Source organism: Macaca thibetana, chromosome 4 (assembly GCF_024542745.1).
Source record: "Macaca thibetana thibetana isolate TM-01 chromosome 4, ASM2454274v1, whole genome shotgun sequence".
Taxonomy (NCBI): Eukaryota; Metazoa; Chordata; class Mammalia; order Primates; family Cercopithecidae; genus Macaca; species Macaca thibetana.
The window spans coordinates 113,161,874-113,183,293 of record NC_065581.1 but is presented as its reverse complement, the minus strand read 5'-3'; the positions used below and the strand labels follow the sequence as shown (position 1 = coordinate 113,183,293).

General features: G+C 45.5%; 1 protein-coding gene across 3 annotated transcripts in view; it reads left to right on the top strand.

Annotated features, from left to right (window-relative positions):
* Positions 1 to 10,565, top strand: part of MTHFD1L (methylenetetrahydrofolate dehydrogenase (NADP+ dependent) 1 like) — a 232,082-nt gene extending 221,517 nt beyond the window's left edge. For all 3 annotated transcript variants that reach the window (XM_050786245.1, XM_050786246.1, XM_050786247.1), the window contains exons 27-28: positions 2,300 to 2,420; positions 10,206 to 10,565. In XM_050786245.1, coding sequence (XP_050642202.1) covers positions 2,300 to 2,389 — 90 coding nt within the window. In that variant the 3' untranslated portion in view covers positions 2,390 to 2,420; positions 10,206 to 10,565. The remainder of the gene's footprint in view (positions 1 to 2,299; positions 2,421 to 10,205) is intronic.
* The last annotated feature ends 10,855 nt before the right edge of the window (positions 10,566 to 21,420 follow it).

Sequence of the window (21,420 nt, the reverse complement as noted above, 5' to 3'; positions counted from 1 at the left end):
CTCCCCCATTATATGCACTCACTGGAGTAACCAGAGAAAAATGTTACCCTCCTGCTGGGAACTTTAACGTCAGAGGCTATGATACCCATCTTCATACCTAAAGTTTTAACATGTAGCAAGTCCCCACCTACAAGCAGGTCTTGTGTCAAAAGTGTAGTTGTAGTTCATTGTTTGGAACCCAGAATGGATTTTCCCATGGGCGTGTTATGAATGGCAGCTGTATTCCAGGCTGCTGCGGAAGCCTTTTGAGCCCATTTATATACCTGAAGTGCAGTCCTGTGCAATTAGCAAGACAAGAACCAGCCATCATCCATCACAATGTTTTATGTGGTCTCCCAACCTCCCCCCGTCCCACTCTTAGCCGGCCCAGCCAGGCAGGGAAGGGGGTGTTAATGAGGCCTGCAGGTGCACAGATTTGCTCTCCACCTGCTGCATCTGCAGGGGTTAAGCAGGCTTTCCTCTCCTCTTCCCCCTCACCATTCTTCCTCTCCCTCTCCTCACCCCCAGTTTCCCTTTCCCTGTGCTGAAGGGGCTGGGCAGTGAAGTGAGGAAGGGCGGCTGGAGCTGTTGGGGGCTGAGGCCACATTGTGCAGGTCACATCAGAACCCCCTGGCGACTTGCTCCACTTGCAGATTCAAATGCAGCAGGTCTGGGGTGGGCTCTGAAATTCCAAATATCTAACAGGCTCCCAGGTAATGCCCATGCACAGGCCCACAGGACCCATCTGAGTAACAGGAGTCTCTAAACACCATGCGGGGAGGAGAGGCTGGTGAAGAGGGAAACCTCGAGTCACGACTGAAAGGCAGTGGAGGGTGAGAGCTGAGTTCTATTCTCTAGGCCTTAGGGAAGTCCCTTTTACACTGAGAACTTTTTGCCATGTGGGAAGAAGCAGGCAAACCCTGGATGCCATCAGGTGCTGGCACATCGCAGCCTCATCTCATCCAAGGCGGTCTTGGCCAGGGCATGTGGAGGTTCTACATGACATGGCATTAACCCTCAGGAGAGCAGGCACAGTAGAACCCGAGTGTCTCCTCCAAGCAACTGGGTGCAGCATTGCCCCATGCGACTGGGTGCAGCATTGCCCCGTGCGACTGGGTGTAGCATTGCCCCGTGCGACTGGGTGCAGCATTGCTCCATGGGCATCATTTGTATGAGACACTCACTATTAAAGCACAGTAGGAAATGCTGAAATGGAAACGGAACGGGTCATCTGGGAGCCCCAGAATTTAGACCCTGGAGCAGTGTTTCAGGGCCTGAGGATCCGTCGGGGGGCCAGCGTCAGAGGCCCCAGCACACACAGGGCTTCTGATCCAGGAGGAGAGTGTGCGGTTTGAAGATCTTTCATCCCAACACAGCAAAGCGGTGAAGAACCAGTTTTCATCCTGTCTCCACCACTAACTAGCCGTGTGTCCTTGAGCTCATACCCTCATGCCTAAATGTCCTCTGTCCTCATCTGTAAAGTAAGGTTAAAATGAGTACCTACCTCATTAGGGTGCTGGGAAGCTCAATGAGATCTTTTCTGTAAAACCCTTAGACTGTCCATCAAGTGTCACAAAAGCAGTAGTAGGGGTGGCCGTGGCAGTATGGTAGGGGTGAAATGAGTAATTTGAGAGTATAGGCCTACTAAAGTCAAATTTCTGGTGTTGCAACTTATTACTAGGGTGACCCGGGGCAAGTGACTTAGCCTCTCCAAACCTCAGTTTCTTCGCTTGTGAAATGGAAATAATAAAAGTTCCTACCTCCTACATTATTGAGAGGATAAAATGAGGAAAGCATGCAGCACAGTGCCCGTCAACAAAGCAAGCTCTCAGTGCATACCAGTTACTGTTACTGAGGGAGACTGCAGTGACGACTGGCATCTGAACAGGAGTTTTCCAGCTATGCTCCGGGAGCTGTAGGTTTCACAAAAATGTGTCTTGCGGGTGAGAAGGAGACCATTATTCACCCTGCCCACACCCGCTGCCCCTTCAACCTGATGGGCTTGTCTTTGTTGGGGTTCAGCATGAAGATTTTATTGAGAAGAAAAGGTTTGGAAGATCACTGTTTTGTAGTTCGGGTGTGTTGTGGGGCCACAGGGAAGATAAATGGTCTCAATTTTCAGGAAGTTGACATTTGCCTTTTCTATTTCATTTCCTTAAACAAAAATTGAAATATCAGATAACAAATTTAAAGAGATACATGCATATAAAACCTAAAGTTCTATGAGGCTGTACTGAATGATAGAGTTCATTTGCGTCATCAGACGCTGTGGCCACTTTATAGCATTTGCTAATCTCTAACACTCGTTTTTCTCCCCCAGATGAGCACCATGCCAGGACTGCCCACCCGGCCCTGCTTTTATGACATAGATCTTGATACCGAAACAGAACAAGTTAAAGGCTTGTTCTAAGTGGACAAGGCTCTCACAGGACCCGATGCAGGTAGGCTGATGTGCTTCAACCTTTTCTCTCTTTGTTTTTTTCCAGTTCGAATCCTTTTTTTGTCATACTTGTTTTTCTGATACCACAGAAGTGATCTGATAAATCCTTTCGTTCCTTGGTTACTCAAATTCCTACCAAATGACTTTCCATGACTGGAGTTCACTCCTGGGTGTGGATGTGAGTTGGATGCTCAGATGCTCAGTACACAGCCCTTAGTGTACCTGTGCGTGAGTCCAGTGATAGCCAAATTATGTCATCCCTGAATATAGATATGTTTAGAGCATCTCTGACCGTAACAGAACTCTGTAAACTCATTATTCTTTTCCAGGATTAAAACCAGCATCTGTTGTAATTTTAAAAGAGTAACTTCCTACCTTCCTGCCACGTATCTCTTGGTACAGAGTTAGAATCCTGTGAAAGAGGAATCTTGGTGTATCCGTTTCCTGGGGCTGCCATGACAAAGTATCACAAACTGGGTGGCTTAAAACAGGCTTAAAACAGGAAAGTCTGAAACAGTTCTGGAGGCTAGAAGTCCAAAGTCAAGGTGTCAGCCAGGCCATACGCCCCCCTCCCCGCACCCGATACTCTGGGGGAATCCTTACTGGCCTCTTCCTAGCATCCGGTGGTGGCTGTCACAACCTGGCATTCCCACCTTGCAGCTGCGTCACGCCCGTCTCAGCCTCTGTGGTCCCACCGCCTTCTCCCTGTGTCTGTCTCACATGCTGTTCACCCTTGTAAGGACCCCAGTCCTATTGGATTAGGTAGGGCCCACCCTAAGAACCTCCTTTTAATTTGATTACTCTGCAAAGACCCTCCTTCCAAATCAGAACACTCGACCGTGGCACAACAGGTGTGTTCGGCTCTCATGTCCCTGGACAGACACACAGCAATAGGACAGACCATTTCACTAGAGGGCCCCATGGGTCCCAGGAAGGACAGGGCAGCAGAAAGTAGGCCACTTGATGACTTCGGGTCTGCACAGTCTCAGGTTGGGCTTTGACTTTGAGCTGTCTTAGGCAGCCCAGACCTGGGAACTCTCCGTCTTATTCATGTCCACCCCACAGCACTGCAGCCATACCTGCTGGCTTCTGTCCTGACTCCCCACTGGGAAGAAAAATGACCACAGTGCTAAACCTCCTCCCTGGGGGACAACTTCTAATCAGAAGTTTGAAAGACTGAGGGCTGCTTCTCCTACCCCAGGGATCAAACATGTCCTCACCATATTCTAAAGACACATTCCTTCCCCACAAGCACCCCGTCTCCTTCTCCCCACTGACTCCTGTTCCTGAGCCGAGAACCTCTCCCTCTTGCCAGCATATTCTCAGCCTTTGCAGATGAGCTTCCATGACCTAAAGACCCTCTTCTTCAACCACCTCTGAGTTACAGCTGCAAGCCAGGCATCCAGGATTCTCATTTCATTTGTTTCACTACCAGTAGTCCACCTGAGGACTTGTTGTTGTTGTTGCTTTTTGAGACAGAGTCTTGCTGTGTCACCCAGGCTGGAGTTCAGCGGTGTGATCCCGGCTCACTGCAACCTCCGCCTCCCAGGTTCAAGCGATTCTCTTGCCTCGCCCTCCCCAGTAACTGGGATTACAGGTGTGTGCCACCACACCCTGCTAATTTTTGTATTCTATTTATTTTTTATTTTATTTTATTTTATTTTATTTTTTGAGACAGAGTCTCACTCTGTCACCAAGGCTGGAGTATAGCGGCACCATGTCAGCTCACTGCAACCTCTGTCTCCTGGGTTCGAGCAATTCTGCCTCAGCCTCCCAAGCAGTTGGGATTACAGGCACCCACCAGCACACCCAGCTAGTTTTTATATTTTTAGTAGAGAAGGGGTTTCACCATGTTGGCCAGGCTGGTCTCAAACTCCTGACCTCAGGTGATCCACCCACCTCGGCCTCCCAAAGTGCTGGGATTACAGGCGGGAGCCACCGTGCCCGGCCTAATAGAGATGGGGTTTCACCATGTTGGCCAGGCTGGTCTCAAACTCCTGACCTCAAGTGAGCCACCTCGTCTGGCCAAGTTTTTTTGTTAAGCCTTTGTTGCTAAAACACTAAAGACCTAGGCTATAGTGAGAAAGATAAGGGACCCATAAATGAAATTATATTAAAACAAGGTGTGACATTGTTTGTTTTGGGTTGTGGATGTTGTTTGGGTAGTGTTTGTATGTGGTTTTTGCTGAGAAGCGGGAGCTGTGTTAAGTTGGAGCCATAACTGCATCTTTTATCTTTGTTATTTCAGGAAAAAAAAACTCTAGAAAATGAAGTAAGGGAGACTAGTTTAACAAAGAAACCCATAAACTCAAGCATTGATAAAATGTTGTTTGTCTTTTGGTGTGAGTTTGTGTGTAGCGAATGTCTTGCATTCCCCAGTAAGGCCGTGGGGAAATATTGCTATGTCCCCAATTGCTAGTTAGCCTAGCAATACCAACTAATCTCTCTTTTTATGTCAGGAACCCATTATGTTACATTTCTGCTGTTTGTCATTTTTCTCCAGAATAAGTGTGTTCAATTCTCCTATCTATCTTGGACAGTATTTTTCCAGCTTTTTGGTGAGTTTTCACATGCTCTCCAAGTAGGTCACGTAAGTCCAGTTATACCTTAATCATTGTAGTTAGGACTCAGGTAATGCGAAGGGACACATCCTTAGCTTTACTGATGCATACCCTTAAATCCTTTATTACCTACTCCCTAACAAGAATCCCTCCAGATCTTATAGACGGGGCCTGCGGGGCAGGACAGGGGCCTGTGGTAATTACCTCCGATGCACTGGGCATTGTGCTAAGCACTTTGCAGGGGGGGTCACAGCACCTCTGCAGCCAAGTGTTGTCCCATAAGGCCACAAGGCTTCAAGAGGACCAAGCCTACCCCTTGGTCACTGAGGGGTGGCCCTGGTCTGCAAGGCTACAGAGCTGCCTTGCCACCCTGTGGCACTGCCTCTCGTTTCGTAGCTGGCACACGTCATTTTGCCAGCCTCATCACATGTCATGCTGGCATCAACCCAGGGAGGTGGGTAGTGTTTTTGTTTAAGAGCTGCAAGAACTCTGCCCAGAGCAGTCGACAACCTGCTCAAGTTGTGCAGCTAGTAACTACAAAAGCCAAGACTCAACTCCCATCTGTTGACTCTCGATATTACCCCAACCTTTATGCCCCAAACCGAAAGATGCCCTTTTCATTTCAGTCACGGGCAAAATGAACTTTGGCCCATTCCAAAAGATGATATCAGCTATTTGAACAGACAGGTATTTGAGGATAATGGGGTAATTTTTTTTTTAATAAGTAAAGATGATTGTTTGGGTATTAAAAGCTATGATTTTGTCATAACTCTTTTTAGTCCAAGTATAATAGAGCCAGCTCTTTCCTAATTCTCTAATGGAATGGCATTTCCACCCCCTACCCACCCCCCAATCCAAGGCCTCCTTCTTCTTTGTGAATTGCTAAATACTGTTCTAGGCTAAGTGGGCAGTGGTTCAAAACCCATCGTTTGACCCTGCTGGAACAATCAAAAACAGATCCAGTGTCCTAAGATAAAACCACCATACAAAGCAAATGTTCCCTCTCGGTGGCTCCTCAGTAATGACCCAGCAAGCATTGTCTGTTTCCTGTGCCTCTCACTGTAGCCATCAGGGACCACTTCTACTAATAATCAGAGGTCTGTGGCTGTTCAAAATGCATAAGATAAAAATGTTAAAGCTCGGACAAACGTGGGCATCCGAAAGGAAATGTCTGGCTTGCTGACTTTGCTCCCTCAGGGATCACACCGTAGATGACATGCATACCCAGGTACTGAGCAGCAAACTCATTATTCCCCCAGGAAAGTGTTGAAGGCGCCTCCCACTCGGGAAGAAGATTGCACTTGGTTGATGACAACTTTCTGTCCTTCCCTTCCTCACCTTTCTAGCCTGTTTCACCTCCTAGGAAACCGTGTGAAACCAAAGGTGAACGTTATATGCCAAAAAAGCACCAGAATTTGAGCTCTCCTTGCTCCCTCTTCCCAAGACTTCTCTGTAGTCCCTTCACTATTGTTAGAATAAGGGCATGACTCATTCTTTTGGATGTAACTAAATAGAACTAATTAAAATAAGTTGTTTGTCCCAGTGAAATTGATCCGGCTGTTGAGTCTTTTGTTTAAAGATTATTGGAACGAAGGATTTGATATTTTTTCCCCCTATTCTGTTTTCTCATTCCGAAACTTTATCATATTTCTGAACTTTGGCAAGATTCATTCAAATGAACACACAATAAAGTCTGGCAAATTTCCTAAAGAATTCAGGGACTCCCTTCTTTATTCCGCTCTGAAAAGTTATGTTGAGTACGGAATCAGATTTACTCCAGTCCTGCTATAAATGTTTGTTATTTACAAAAGAATTGCTTTTTCTTGAATTATACATGCAGAAATAAGTTTAGGAAAGAAACTCATTTCTTTCCTAAACTGGCTTATGGCATCAACAGACAAATGGTTAAAGAGAATGTGGTATGTATAGACAGTGGAATACTATTTAGCCATTAAAAAGAATGAAATAATGTCATTTACAGAAGCGTGGATGGAAGTGGAGGTTATTATGAGAAATAAACTGGGCACAGAAAGACAAATGCTGCATGTTCTCACTCTCATGTGGAAGCTAAAAAGCTTAGCCTCATAGACAGAATAAATGGTAGATGCCAGAGGCTGGGAAGGATGGGTGGCTGGGAGGAGGGTATGAAGAGAGGTTGGTTTTGGGTACAAACATACAGTTAGACAGAAGAAATACGCTCTAATGTTTGATCGCAATCTAGGATGACTATACTCAGCAACAATATTTTGTATACTTCAAAGTAACAGGAAGACAGTACTTGAAATGATACCAACATACAGTAATGATAAATATTCAAGATAATGGACACCCCAGTTACCCTGACTTGATCACTACACATTCTAGGCATGTAATAAACACTCCCATATACCCCATAAGAATATAAAATATTAGGCTGGGTGTGGTGGCTCATGCCCGTAATCCCAGCAATTTGGGAGGCCAAGGTGGGTGGATCACTTGAGCCCAGGAGTTTGAGACCAGCCTGGGAAACATGGCGAAACCCTGTCTCTACTAAAAATAGAAAAATTAGCCAGGCGTGGTGGTGCACACCTGTAATCTCAGCTACTCGGGAGACTGAGGCAGGAGAATCGCTTGAACCCAGGAGGTGGAGGCTGCAGTGAGCTGAGATCATGCCACTGCATTCTAGCCTGGGTGACAGAGCAAGACTCGGTCTCAAAAATGTATATAATGTATCAATACAAGGGAAACATGGGCAGAAATTTTCAATGATATTTAATAACCATAAATTAATCTTGAGTTGGGTTGCTGCCTGCCAGCCCTTCTGTGAACATGATTTGTTCAGTCGCAAGTCACAAACCACAGGGTTACAAAGTGCCCTGGGAGGGCGCCTGAGCTCTGTGGTTTTAGTCTTGAAACTTTATCTTTTCACAGAGCAATTCCAAAATTGCTCATCACCATTGTGTTCCGAGAAAAGAGGTGCCAATGTATTACCCTGAGCCATCCAAGGAGTGCTGTGTGCCCTCTTCCTTTCCGCTTCCAGGCGGGGGCCAAGTAGGATGGAAGCTCCAGCTTTATACTTAAATAATCCTCATCAACATCTAAAAGATAGTGATAATTAAATCTCTCCTATGTTGCTAAATTAAATCTCTCCTATCTAACTAAAATGGAATGTTTTAAAGCTTAGGTAACAATTGTGAAATTCTTAATTCCCCTTAAAAACATTTTTTTCTTAGCACATTTTGATTTCTTATTCCCATGCCAAAATAGAATGTTTCGTATATGGTATCTTCCAAAATATTTTCCCACTGAGTTAACTTCTGAAATTGCTTCTTCCAATGATAAGCAATAAACAACAGATTCGTTTTTACATTCTCACCTTAGCTATTGCATCTCTGATTGTTTTCATCTGTAATGAGACTTTCTATACTTTGGCCAGTCCTTCTGTTTTTCTTAAAATGTGGGACCAAAGGCCAGGCACGGTAATCCTGTAATCACATCTGTAATCCTAGCAATTTGGGAGGCCGAGGCAGGTGGATCACCTGAGGTCAGGAGTTCAAGACCAGCCTGGCCAACATGGCGAAACCCCATCTCTACTAAAAATACAAAAATTAGTTGGGCATGGTGGCAGGTACCTGTAATCCCAGCTACTTGGGAAGCTGAACCCCAAGAATTGCTTGAACCCAGGAGGTGAAGGTTGCAGTGAGCTGATATTGCGTCGCTCCATTCCAACGAGGGCGACAGACCAAGACTCCATTTCAAAAAAAAATAAAGTCAGACCACAAACTCTAAGCCCCTTTAGACACATAATCACAGGATACAAATGTAATGTGGCTAATCAGCTGGTCTTCCACCACCCATCTCCGGAGCATGGAAGGCCTTGTCCAGCCTTGCCTTGCCAAGCAAAGGGTGATCTCTACCCTAGCACGCCTGCTGTCCCCAGAGTCATTGACCCTCAAGTCAAGGGATACCAGAGCCACTACAGTGAGGCTGGCCGTGTCTCTGAAATATTTTCTTTTTGTTCATCTTTGTTGTGCTTATAATACTCCTGTTTTCTGTTTATTCCCGTCACTTGAATCAGATGTTAGGGGAGTATTTGAAGCTCCTCGTTCCCTCTCTTCATCAATATCTTCTGTCTAGAAACTAATCAAGCACCCTATCTGGCTCCAAACCGCTCAGTTATCTCTGGGAGGCCAACTCACAGGATTTCAGCAGAGTTGCACTTTCTTGGCCTAAAAGATAAGTCCTTCCATGTATAAATTCAGATTAAAGGCAACATATTGCATTTACATTTTAGAGTGGTGAACACATTTTTTTCTGGGACTTAAGTGTTGTTTTGTTTCTTTGTTTTTGTTTTTGCTTTTGTTTTTAATGTCGTTTGATTTATTTCTCTTTCTAAGAGATTATAGGATTCAAGAATGGCAACGAATCTTAATAGCCTTTGAGAGAAAGCAGCAAAACTTTAGTACTAATTTCCAGGACCATGAACTTCCATGCTGTCCTAAATGGTATTTTTCAGACATTGCTTTCTGTGCCTACTCTATAAAACCCAAAATCCAAGGTAACAGGATTCCTTATCTAAAATCCTAAACAAGGCTGGGCATGGTGTTCACACCTGTAATCCCAGCACTTTGGGAGGCCGAGGCAGGTGAATCACTTGAGCCCAGGAGTTCAAGACCAGCCTGGCCAACATGGTGAAACCTCGTCTTTACTAAAAATACAAAAATTAGCTGGGCATAGTGGTGCACACTTGTAATCCCAGCTACTCAGGAGGCTGTGGCAGGAGGATTGCTTGAACCCAGGAGATGGAGCTTGTAGTGAGCCAAGATCTCGCCACTACACTCCAGCCTGGGTGACAAAGTGAGACTCTGTCTCAAAAAATTTAAAAAAAAAAAAAAAAAAAAAAAAAAAAAAAAAAAAATCCTAAATATTCTCATTCCACAGGATCCTACAAACTTGGAAGTTCTGGGAATTCTGCCAGTATCCCCAAGTAAATCTCTTGGGAAGTTTAGAATGCTGCATGGCGTAGCTGTGCCTGCCCTTCCAGAGTGGTGCAGACTGATTCTCCACGTCTGCTAAGTCAAATATTCCAAACACAGATCAGCCTTATCTAGTGAACAGAACCATCGCTCTGCTCTTGAATTTTCTTTTGGCCTCAAACTTTAGAGCTATAACGTGTTAACGGTTTAACACCAGAGGAGAAAGCTATTCTTAAACTACTCAAACATGGTTCTTTTTCTATTTTTCAGACTCCTGAAACAGACTACTCTTTGCCTTTTTGCTGCAGTTGGAGAAGAAACTGAATTTGAAAAATGTCTGTTATGCAATGCTGGAGACACAGTGAAATAGGCCAAAGATTTCTTCTTGGTTCAAGATAAATTCTGTTCGCAGCGGAGTGTGGCATTCAGCAAAAGGACCTCCACCAAGACTGAAAGAAACTAATTTATTTCTGTTTCTGTAGAGTTTACATTATTTCTACTGCTTACACTTTAGAATGTTTATTTTATGGGGACTAAGGGATTAAAAGAGTGTGAACTAAAAGGTAACATTTTCCACTCTCAAGTTTTCTACTTTGTCTTTGAACTGAAAATAAACATGGATCTAGAAAAGCAACCAGCAAGTTTTCAGTGCCAGATAAAACTCTCTGCCCTCTAGAGGTAACTCCTCACGGGAGGCAGCTGGGAGTGTTACCTGACACCGATTTCCTAGAAAACTGGGAAGGCAACCAAGCTTTTTAAACGTGACAAGAAAAGCAATAACACGCATCGAGAAATAGCTAATCAATCGGGAAATCTGACTGTCAGGGATCTCTTGTAATATCTCTTGGAATGAAGTGCACTGTGTATCCAATGCTATTTTCCAGCGCCAGTGAAGTTGCTATTTCTTACCTAAAACAAATGGGTTTATGCTAGTTTCTTCCACCAAGGAATGAGTCTCAATGGCCATTAAACTTTCTAAGGCCCACAGGGCTAGAAAAAGTCGCTCTTAAAGGTCAGGTGTTTGGAAAATGTTTTTCCTTTTGCCCAACCCTTAATTAATGGTAGAGAATGTTCTGTGGCCTATTCCCCTCACTGGGAGTTCCTGACCCTTCTTTGTTTTCCAATTTTTCCTACAATAATATAAAATTACGTAAAAGTTAAAACAAAACCAAGGATTCAGGAAGAAACAAGCAGTGATTGTCCTCTAGGCAGCCTAAAGAAAATAGTCACCATAAATATCTTAGATGTCCTCCAGGCATATCCTGCAGGATCTTTCCTGCGTCCTCTTGTCCTACACCCTCCAGTGACCCTGCTCAGCCATTGCTCAGCCCATAATGCATCTTTATGCACAATTTGTCCCAAAACACTGTTTAGGAACTCAAAAGCCTCCCACTCAAAAGCTGTCCGTCCCAAGAATAATTTCACTTGGCAATTCTGAAGTGTCCTTCCCCATCCCTGCCCTTTATTTGGGAGTACACCTCTCCAAATATACAGTAAAACACCAGTTAACTGTATATTTGGAGAGGTATACTCCCAAATCAAGGGTGTACCCCTCTCCCTTTACAGTAAATTTGTAAACCTTTTATAATCTTCAAATAGGTGTATACATTGAAAACCCTATATATTCCACTCAGAAACCTGTCTTTTTTTTTTTTTTTTTTAAGATTGGGGGGCTCACTCTGTTGCTCAGGTGGAGTGCAGTGGTGCAATCATGACCCACTACAGCCTCAACCTCCCAGGCTCAGCCTCCAGAGAAGCTGGGACTACAGGCACGCACCACCCCACCCAGCTAATTTTTGTATTTTGGTAGAGACAGGGTTTCACCATGTTACCCAGGCTGGTCTCAAGGTCCGGGGCTCAAGCGACCTGCCCACCTCAGCCTCCCAAAGTGCTGGGATTAGAGGCGTGAGCCACCATGCCTAGCCGTGAATTGATTTTTAAGCAGTTGCCTTCTGCTACTCATGTTTTTATTCTTTTCCTCTGCACTGAAAAGTTAATTTTCGATTTTTGAAAACATTTTTTTTTTTTTAATATTTTAGGAATCTCCGTTCAAAAAGCTTTAGCCTGGGGACTCCTTTCCTTACCTACTTTTACCAGACAACTCATCAACTCAAAAAGTAAATAAGCATCCTGCATTCCAGTGCGGGAGAGTTTTCCACTGCTCACTTTGGAAGGACTATCATCCAGGTGCTGCTGGAAACCGCAAACTGTTTCCCATTGTGTAGGCTCATTTAAAGTCCTCTGGGTGTCGTAACTCGGGCTCTGATGAATTTGTTTTTGCTCATTCGCTACCCTACTGATGGTAGCGTGTATTTGACTCCCACTGGGTGATATGCAGTCTCCATTACGAGGAAAGGTTAATTAATGGGCTTGTGAACTCCCGATGACTTAGGGCATTCACAGAGAAAAAGAAGTATTATTATGGGGAGTATTGGGAGGAGCCAGTTATCAACCATCTCTTCTGAGGCCACAGCATGAGAAAAGAAAAATCACATAACCTTTGGCGTGGTGGGTTTCAGTTAGAAATCTTCCCAAGAAGAGTGGATACTGATTTCTTTCTGCCTTTAATTGAAATGTAAAAAACTAATAGGCCAGAGATGGTGAGTGGCTCCAGCTACCCACTGTGGTGCACAAATGTGTGATCATGCCCCCGTCTGCTTGAGGACTGGCAGTAGTGACATCTGCCAAGGTGAGGTCCCAGACCAGAAGAATCATCTGTGAAAGCTGCCCAAAGAACACACTATAGGGATTAACTGAGGAAGAGATGCATAGGGACTTGGGAAAACAGCAGCAAGGCAATGAGCCAACCCACTCATTCAGAATTCTTTTTTTTTTTTTTTTTTTTTTTTTGTCTTTTTTTTGTTGAGACAGAGTCTTGCTCTGTCGCCCAGGCTGGAATGCAGTGGTATGATCTCGGCTCACTGAAACCTCCACCTCCCAGGTTCAAATGATTCTCCTGCCTCAGCCTCCCAAGTACCTGGGATTACAGGCATGCACCACCATGCCCAGCTAATTTGCATTTTTAGTAGAGACAGGGTTTCGCCATGTTGGCCAGACTGGTCTCGAACTTCTGGCCTCAAGCCATCCACCCACCTCCGCCTCCCAAAGTGCTGGGATTACAGGCGTGAGCCACCACTCTGGGCCTCATTAATATTCTTTTTATTCCCCTATTGTTAGGGTTATTTTGTTTGTTTTAACTAGAGTGTGTATGTTTAATACACTTAAAGCTATAAGGAGTATTTTTCACAATAGATATTTAAAGAGAATCCTAGTTCCCTCCCATCTGATGGTAGCCAGGGTTTGTTTAGTTTGTTTGTGTAACTAGAATGTGCCCAGCCTGTTTTTATCATAATTTACCTTCTATATTCCCAGAAAATCCACATACATGTATTTGTACATTGCTTTTTCATAAATGTGTTCACACAAGGGAGTAAAAATTAAGTAACAAGTGCATTTTTTTTTTTTTTTTTTTTTTTTTGAGGAGTCTCACTCTGTCGCCAGGCTGGAGTGCAGTGGCGTGATCTCGGCTCACTGTAACCTCCGCCTCCCAGGTTCAAGCAATTCTCTGCCTCAGCCTCCTGAGTAGCTGGGATTACAGGCGCCCGCCACCATGCCCGACTAATTTTTGTATTTTTAGTAGAGACAGGGTTTCACCATCTTGGCCAGGCTGGCCTTGAACTCCTGACCTAGTGATCCACCCACCTTGGCCTCCCAAAGTGCTAGGATTACAGGTGTGAGCCACCGCGCCTGGCCAACAAGTGCATTCTTACAGCATTTGTTACAAACCTATAATCCGTATCCTCTGAAAAAGTCAAGCATTATGACAAAACAACTAGTCAATCAACAGATCTTCATATAACACTGTAAACCATAATGCAGCCAGAGACAGATACACCCCAAAACTCTAACAGCTATACTTCAGAACAGCAGAATGGACTAGAATTCAGGAGTCTGAATTTGAATGGGGAAAAAATGTAACAACTTTATGGCTGTAATGTAGCATTTCCTTCCCTATTGTTTGTTTTGAGATAGGATCTCATTCTGTCGCCCAGACTGGAGTACAGTGGCACAATCACAGCCCACTGCAGCCTCCACCTCCCAGGCTCAAGCAATCCTCCCACCTCAGCCTCCCCAGTAGCCGGGACCACAGGCACACCACCACACCACACCACGCTAATTTTTTATTTTTTGTAGATACGAAGTCTTGCCACATTGTCCAGGCTGGTTTCGAACTCCTGGGCTCAAGTGATCATCTCACCTCAGCCTCCTAATGTGTTGGGATTACAGGCATGAGCCACTGTGAGTGGCTTTTTTTTTTTTTTTCCTAGCCACTAGACTTCCAGGGAAACAGTACCTATGTCTTTGTCACCAATCACACATATTTTAATATGACATGACAGTTTCTACAAATATTCACAATAGCATTTATGCTTCTCACTGCATCAAAATTATAGTAGTTATTAGATCTCCCACTGTCTTTGTATCACATGTAAATAAAGAGGCACATACATTGCTATAACCAAATGTGGTACCTTTTCTATACTTTAATAATTGCATTTCAGGCTGGGTGCAGTGGCTTATGGCTGTAATCCCAGCATTTTGGGAGGCCAAAGCGGGTGGATCACTTGAGGTTAGGAGTTCGAGACCAGCCTGGCTAACATGGTGAAAACCCATCTCTACTAAAAATACAAAAATTAGCCAGGCATGGCGGCACACACCTGTAGTCCCAACTACTCGGGAGGCTGAGGCAGGAGAATCGCTTGAGCCAGGGAGGCAGAGGTGGCAGTGAGCCAAGGTCACGCCACTGCACTCCAGGTGTGCAACAAGAGCAAAATTCTGTCTCAAAGAAAAAAACAAGCATTTTACTATCATTGATTTGTTTTATAATCATAAGTGTTTTCATTTAGGCATTTAAAAAATATTCTAAGAAGGGATCCATGGGCTTCACCAGCTTGTCCAAGGGCATCCGAGGCACATAAAAGGTTAGAATCCCCTGGACTAGATGAGATGCTAACAGCCTAGGTTCTGGTTCTGTGGCAGCATTACCTAGTCTCCAATGTTGCTACCTCTACATCTGCACCTCAGTCCGTCTCTATAGGTCCCTGATCCAGCGTGCCTGGTGTGCCTATAATAGAGCCTTGGTCTGTATGTAATGGTAACACAGGCAGCAACTGCCACCAAAGTTTCCCCAGCCTGATTCAGAGGATGCACAAGAAGCTCTGGACACGGTGGAGTGCCTAAGCCTTGGTTAGCAACTCCACCCCCAAGCCAGCCCCTGAGCTCCCACCCCGCCCTGCTCTGAGGCCAGGCTTTCTGCACATGGTTTTAGATGCTGCCCAGCAATGGAGTTCTCACCTGACCTGGCTCACACAGGGCCACAGCTTGCATATTAGTGGTCAGACAGCATTGCTCACGGTAGATGGGACGGAGTTGAATAGCCAGTGTACATTCCTGAAAGACCAGAGTCCAACCACTTGGCAACTGTGGGTGGAATGCTGCCTACGAGAGCACCATGTCCTAAACATACATGTACATAACCATGGAGTCAGTGGATTGTCCAGGGAACTGCTATTGATGAGTGCTGGGCCTTCCTAAAGGTCTTGGTAAAATGGTTGATTTCTAGGACAAAAGGCGTATCATGAACCACAAAGGATGGGGAAAATACTTCACAAATTGGAGTAGGACCATAAAGTTAAGTCTTCAATATGAGTAAGAAAAAATTTATTTTATTTTATTTTATTTTTTGAGATGGAGTCTCACTCTTGTCGCCCAGGCTGAAGTGCAGTGGCACGATCTTGGCTCACCGCAATCTCCACCTCCCAAGTTCAAGTGATTCTCCTGCCTCAGCCTCCCGAGTAGCTGGGATTACAAGCACGTGCCACCATGCCCAGCTAATTTTCATATTTTTAGTAGAGATGGGGTTTCATCATGTCGGCCAGGCTGGTCTAGAACTCCTGACCTCCGGTGATCCGCCTTCCTCGGCCTCCCAGAGTGCTAGGATTACAGGTGTGAGCTACTGCACCTGGCCAAAGAATGAAATTCTTAACTTCACCACCTTCCTGTGATCTCAGCCTTGTCAATGTAGGTCATCACCTTAGGTATTTTGTTTGTTTGTTTGTTTGTTTTGAGACAGAGTTTCGCTCTTGTTGCCCAGGCTGGAGTACAATGGCGCAATCTCGGCTCACCGCAATTTCCAGCTCCCAGGTTCAAGCGACTCTCCTGCCTCAGTCTCCCGAGTAGCTGGGATTACAGGCATGTGCCACCATGCCCAGCTAATTTTTTATATTTTTACTAAAAATCTAGAGATGGGGTTTCTCCATTTTGGTCAGGCTGGTCTCGAACTCCCAGCCTCAGGTGATCCGCCTGCCTCGGCCTCCCAAAGTGCTGGGATTACAAACGTGAGCCACCGCGCCCAGCTCACCTTAGGTATTTTTTGTTGTTCTCTTTTTGGGGGTGTTGGGGGACCGGGTCTCACTTTGTCACTCAGGCTGGAGTACAGTGGCATGATCTTGACTCACTGCAACCTCCGCCTCCTGGACTAAAGTGATCCTCCCACTTCAGCCCCTTGAGTAGCTGGGACTACAGGCATGCACCATCACACCTGGCTAATTTTTTATATTTTTCGTAGAGACAGGGTTTTGCCATGCTGCCCAGGCTGGTCTCGAACTCCTCAGCCCAAGCACTCCTCCACCTCTGCCTCCCCAAGTGCTGGGATTACAGGCGTGAGCCACCACACCCAGTCACCCTAGGTATTTTAATCCTTATTCTTTTGTGCTACTTAAACTCTAGGATAGCAGCCTCCCCAGGTCCAAAGTGTGGCGCTTTCCTGTGTCCTAGGCTGTGGGTGCCCTGTTTCAACTACAATGGACAGTTTTCATGAGGCAGCACCCATAACTGGCCACATCCAGCGTATTCAAGTTAAGCAAAACCACAGGAGCCAGTTGCCCATAGAAATCCTCTCTGGGCAATTAATAGCAGGTCCCCAGGCATTTAGGGTAGTTTTTACTGCAGGTTTTAGAATTGCAACTTAAAAAAAAAAAAAAAAAAAAAAAAAAGCCCAGAAGCTGGACATGGTGGCACGTGCCTGTAGTCCCAGCTACCCTGGAGCTGAAGCAGGAGGATCACTTGTGGCCAGGAGTTCAAGGCTGCAGTGAACTGTGACGGTGCCATTGCACTCCAGCCTGGGTAACAGAGCAAAAAACTGGCCCTGGGATCATCTTCATTAGAATCACCTGAGAGAGTTATTTACAAAATGCAGCTTCCTGTCTCCATTTAGATGTAATCAGTTGGACTCTGGGGATAATCCTGGGAATCTGTGTTTTAACAAATTCACAAGGTCATTCTTCTGCGTACTGAAGTTTCGGAGTTAACCTAAACTCCACTTTTGTATCACTGTTTGCCTAGCACAATGCCTAGCACATGGGAGGTGCTAGAGAAATACTCCTGGAAGGGATGAAGAGATGTTGAGAGCTGTCAACTCAGTGTGCCCCACCCACTGCGTATTTATGCACCGCCGCCACGCACCTGCCTCCCCTCCCCCCACCGCCCATTAGAGCCCCTTCAATTCCTTGTATTCCTTTGGAGACAAGTCGTTTAAATTTTTTCTCATGAACCTTTCTCAGCTAAGGCTTTGCTAGGCTCCCAAGCTCCCAAAGTTTAATTCTTACGCCAGCTCAGCAACCGAAGTCCTCTTAGGAAGGTGCAACTGGCAGCAGAGGAAGGAAGTGTCATCTGAGCTCAGAAGCTCCCCTTCCAGGATCTTGTCTAATAATCCTTTAAAAGTTGAGTGCCTCCCAGGCCAGGCATCACACTAGACTCAGTGGATGAAGAAAGATGAACAAGTTTGGGAAGGGGTGCTTCTAAAATGGTCTCAGAACCCACTGAGAGGATCAGTGGGTGGGGGTTGGCGGGGTGAGACTGGGCTGGCAGGAGCTCCTGCAAGCAGCCTGAGGCCAGCCCTGGGGGATGGCTTTTCACCTGCCTGCCAGAGGCCTTGTATCCATGCTTTGATTCTTTTTTTTTTTTTGAGATGCAGTGGCGCAATCTCGGCTCACCGCAACCTCCGCCTTCCGGGTTCAAGCGATTCCCCTGCCTCAGCCTCCAGAGTAGCTAGGATCACAGGCGCACCACTAGCACACCCAGCTAATTTTTGTGTTTTTAGTAGAGACGGGGTTTCACCATGTTGGCCAGGAAGGTCTTGATCTCTTGACCTCGTGATCTGCCCACCTCGGCCTCCCAAAGTGCTGGGATTACAGCCGTGAGCCACCACGGCTCATGGCCAATTCATTTTTATAAAATCGCATGCAGTGGTTAGGCTTCTCTTCTCCTTAGCACCCTAGGTTTGCATTTTAGTCTCCTGAAATGCTTTAAAAATACAAACTTTCAGATACGTTATTAACTGTATTTCATCCCAGGATTAAAAGGAGACTCCAGACAGGTTTGTGCCTGTGCCCCTCTGTTTTGGTGTGGCGGGCCTCAGAGGAGGGCAGTGTAATTGCAGAGACTGAGTTTGAGGTTAGAGTGTTTATGTAACAAATCAGCTCAACTTAAATATTTCTTGTGGTGCGGTCAGGGCTGCAAACATTCGCCCAGGACAGCAGCATGAATGTCATCTGTTTATTCAACCCTGTGTGGGCATCGATGTTTATGTGAAAGGACCCTGATCGTTTAAAGCCAGTTAATATTTTCAATCATACATCATGTTGCTTACGTATCTTACAATCAGGATTGTGAAGAGACAAGTTTTCCAAAAAATCAGACTGGTTGCATTTGTATATGTGCTTATGAGCAGACACATTTAATGAATGTTCATTTGGCAAAGTCTTACAATTAAGGATTTTTTCTTCCAGAGATAATTACATGAGCCCTGATAATTTTCCTCTAAGTCAGCCTCTGATTACCTCCCCGCTTGATAGAGACAACATGTACCAGACAAACAGCGGAGACAGACTCCCTGAGAGAACTGCAAGCGCTCTCTGGGGTTCAGAACAAGCCAACTGTATGAGAAGTGATACTTTCCAACTTCATGTCTTCATGGAGGTGGATGCCAAGGGAATTTGGGGACCAGGGGAAAAGCAATGACGAGTAGCTCCCCTACTCCTCCCAAGACATTTTAGATTGTGGCTTCATTATTTAGTTTGAAATTTAAATTCCTGGAATATCAGACACCCCCAAACTCAAATGTGAGTAAAGAAATGCATTCCAAAGCCAAATGTAAATTCTTTTTAAATTATTCATGCACCTAGCTCACCATTAGAACAGATAATTGAAGTAACTGTAAATATGCATAAACAGAAATGACAGAAACAGAAACATCCACAACAAATTACAGATGGACAGAAAAATCCACTTAAGCGCTAAATAATTAGGGAGGAGAGAAGCCAAAGAAGGCAGGAGGCCATAGCTCTGGAGTGATGGGTGGGTTGGGACTATTCTGCAAACAGCCAGAAAGATGGGAGCCAATTTGGAGGGGAGGGAGGGGACCTGGCTGAGAGGAAGGGGCGTGGCGAGGGCTGAGGGGCAAAGCGTGTATAGGGAAAGATAAATCCGTGGTGGGTTCTGGTTTCTGACAAGTCTGAACTCAGAGAGGCAAAAGTGACAGAGGGAACCCTGGTCAACATGAAAAAAAAAGAAAGTACGCTACAGATGAGATGATGGGGGGTCTTCTGGGACCACCAATCAGAGCACAGGGAAGTGACATCACATCTGCAGCTTCCCACCCCAGGTCTGGGCCCATTCACTTCCCTGCAGATGAGCAGGGAGTCAAAATGTTCTTAGAAGCAATTCTCCTGTAGTAGATAGCAATTTGGGAACAAGAATATGCCAAGCGGAGGTGGGTGGATCACCTGAGGTCAGGAGTTTGAGACTAGCCTGGCCAACATGGTGAACTCGGTCTCTACTAAAAATATAAAAATTAGCTGGGCATGGTGGTGGGCACCTGTAATCCCAGCTACTCAGGAGACTGAAGCAGGAGAATCACTTGAACCCAGGAGGCAGAGGTTGCAGTGAGCGGAGATCGTGCCACCACACTCCAGCCTGGGCAACAAAGGGAGACTCTGTCTCAAAAATATATATATATATGCTAATTGGCAAATGGTTTGAGGTTCCCCTATTTAAAAAAAAAATAGGGGGTTCAAAGCAGCTATTTAGAACCCAACAGGTTTTAAGGGTTAAGGAATATGATGCTCTCCCAGGGCCCCCCAAGTCCTTATTTGCCACCACGGTGTGTTCCCTTTCAATTGCACGAAGGTAACCGACAAAAGGAAACTCTCCAGAAAACTTAATGAAGTCGGCAAAGCAACCTGAGCATGAAAGTCCAATATTGGCTGCGATATTTTTCATTCCTAAGTCAATGTACCTAAGCTAATCATGGAAAGTTCAGCTTTTAGCATAATTTTTTTCTTTGGAGACAATCTCTATTGCCTAAGCTGGAGCGCAGTGGCGCAATCACAGCTCACTGCAGCCTTGACCTTCCTGGGCTCAGGTGATCCTCCCCGCTGAGCCTCCTGAATAACTGGGACTACAGGCACGCACTACCACGCCCAGTTACAATTTTTTAAATTTTTTGTAGAGATGGGGTTTCACTATGTTGCCCAGGGTGGTCCCAAACTCCTGAACACAAGCGATCCTCCCACCTTGGCCTCCGAAAGTGCTGGGATTGCAGGCATGAGCCGCCATCCCAGCCTCTTAGCAGATTTTGAAACGGAAGCAGAGATTTGAGTAGGTGTCCCCCCTTTGTACAGACATCTGGTGGTGGCTGACAGTTCTCGTCCCAAGCCCTGGTCAGCAGCCCGGTGAGGACTGAGAGTGGAGACCAGATGCTTCAAAGAGCCACCAAAATGAAGGCTCACAGCAATCAGATAACAGTAGCAACAGGAAGCCAGTCAACATGGGCATCCAGTTATTTAACATCTGATTCTAACAGTGAACATTGACTGAAAGATTAACATTTGCCAGGGACTATCCCAATGATCTTGCACAGATTATTTTATTTAATCCTACAACAACCTTAGAAAGTAGGTACATAGTTGCTTTTTAAAAAAATTTTTTCCTCATTTTGTAGTTAAGGAAACAGAGACTCCGAGAGGTAAGGGAACATACTCCAGATGCCACCATCTGCAAGTGACGGCTGGGATTCAGCCTGGTCCACCTGACTGTAGAGCCATGTGTGATGCACTGAGCACTTCTGCCTGAATCCAGTGGGGGCCGTCCAGGTTGGGATGAAGCTATGTGCAGAGGAATGAAAGCTTTGAGATGCTCTAAGGGTTCTTGGACCCAGCTGTGTGGTGGGAATTTGAAATCTCAAAGAGTGAAGAAGCCACTTCTGTAGTAGGTGATTTGGGAAGAGTAAGTGAGGAAACAGAGTCTGCATACCCCTGAGTGGGGATGACAGTACTGACAGTACTAACCCAGACAGACTGCCTGGGACCCCCAGATTGTGTCCAACATGGGTAAGAAGAGAGGAACTTGTGTCCACGGAGCTTGT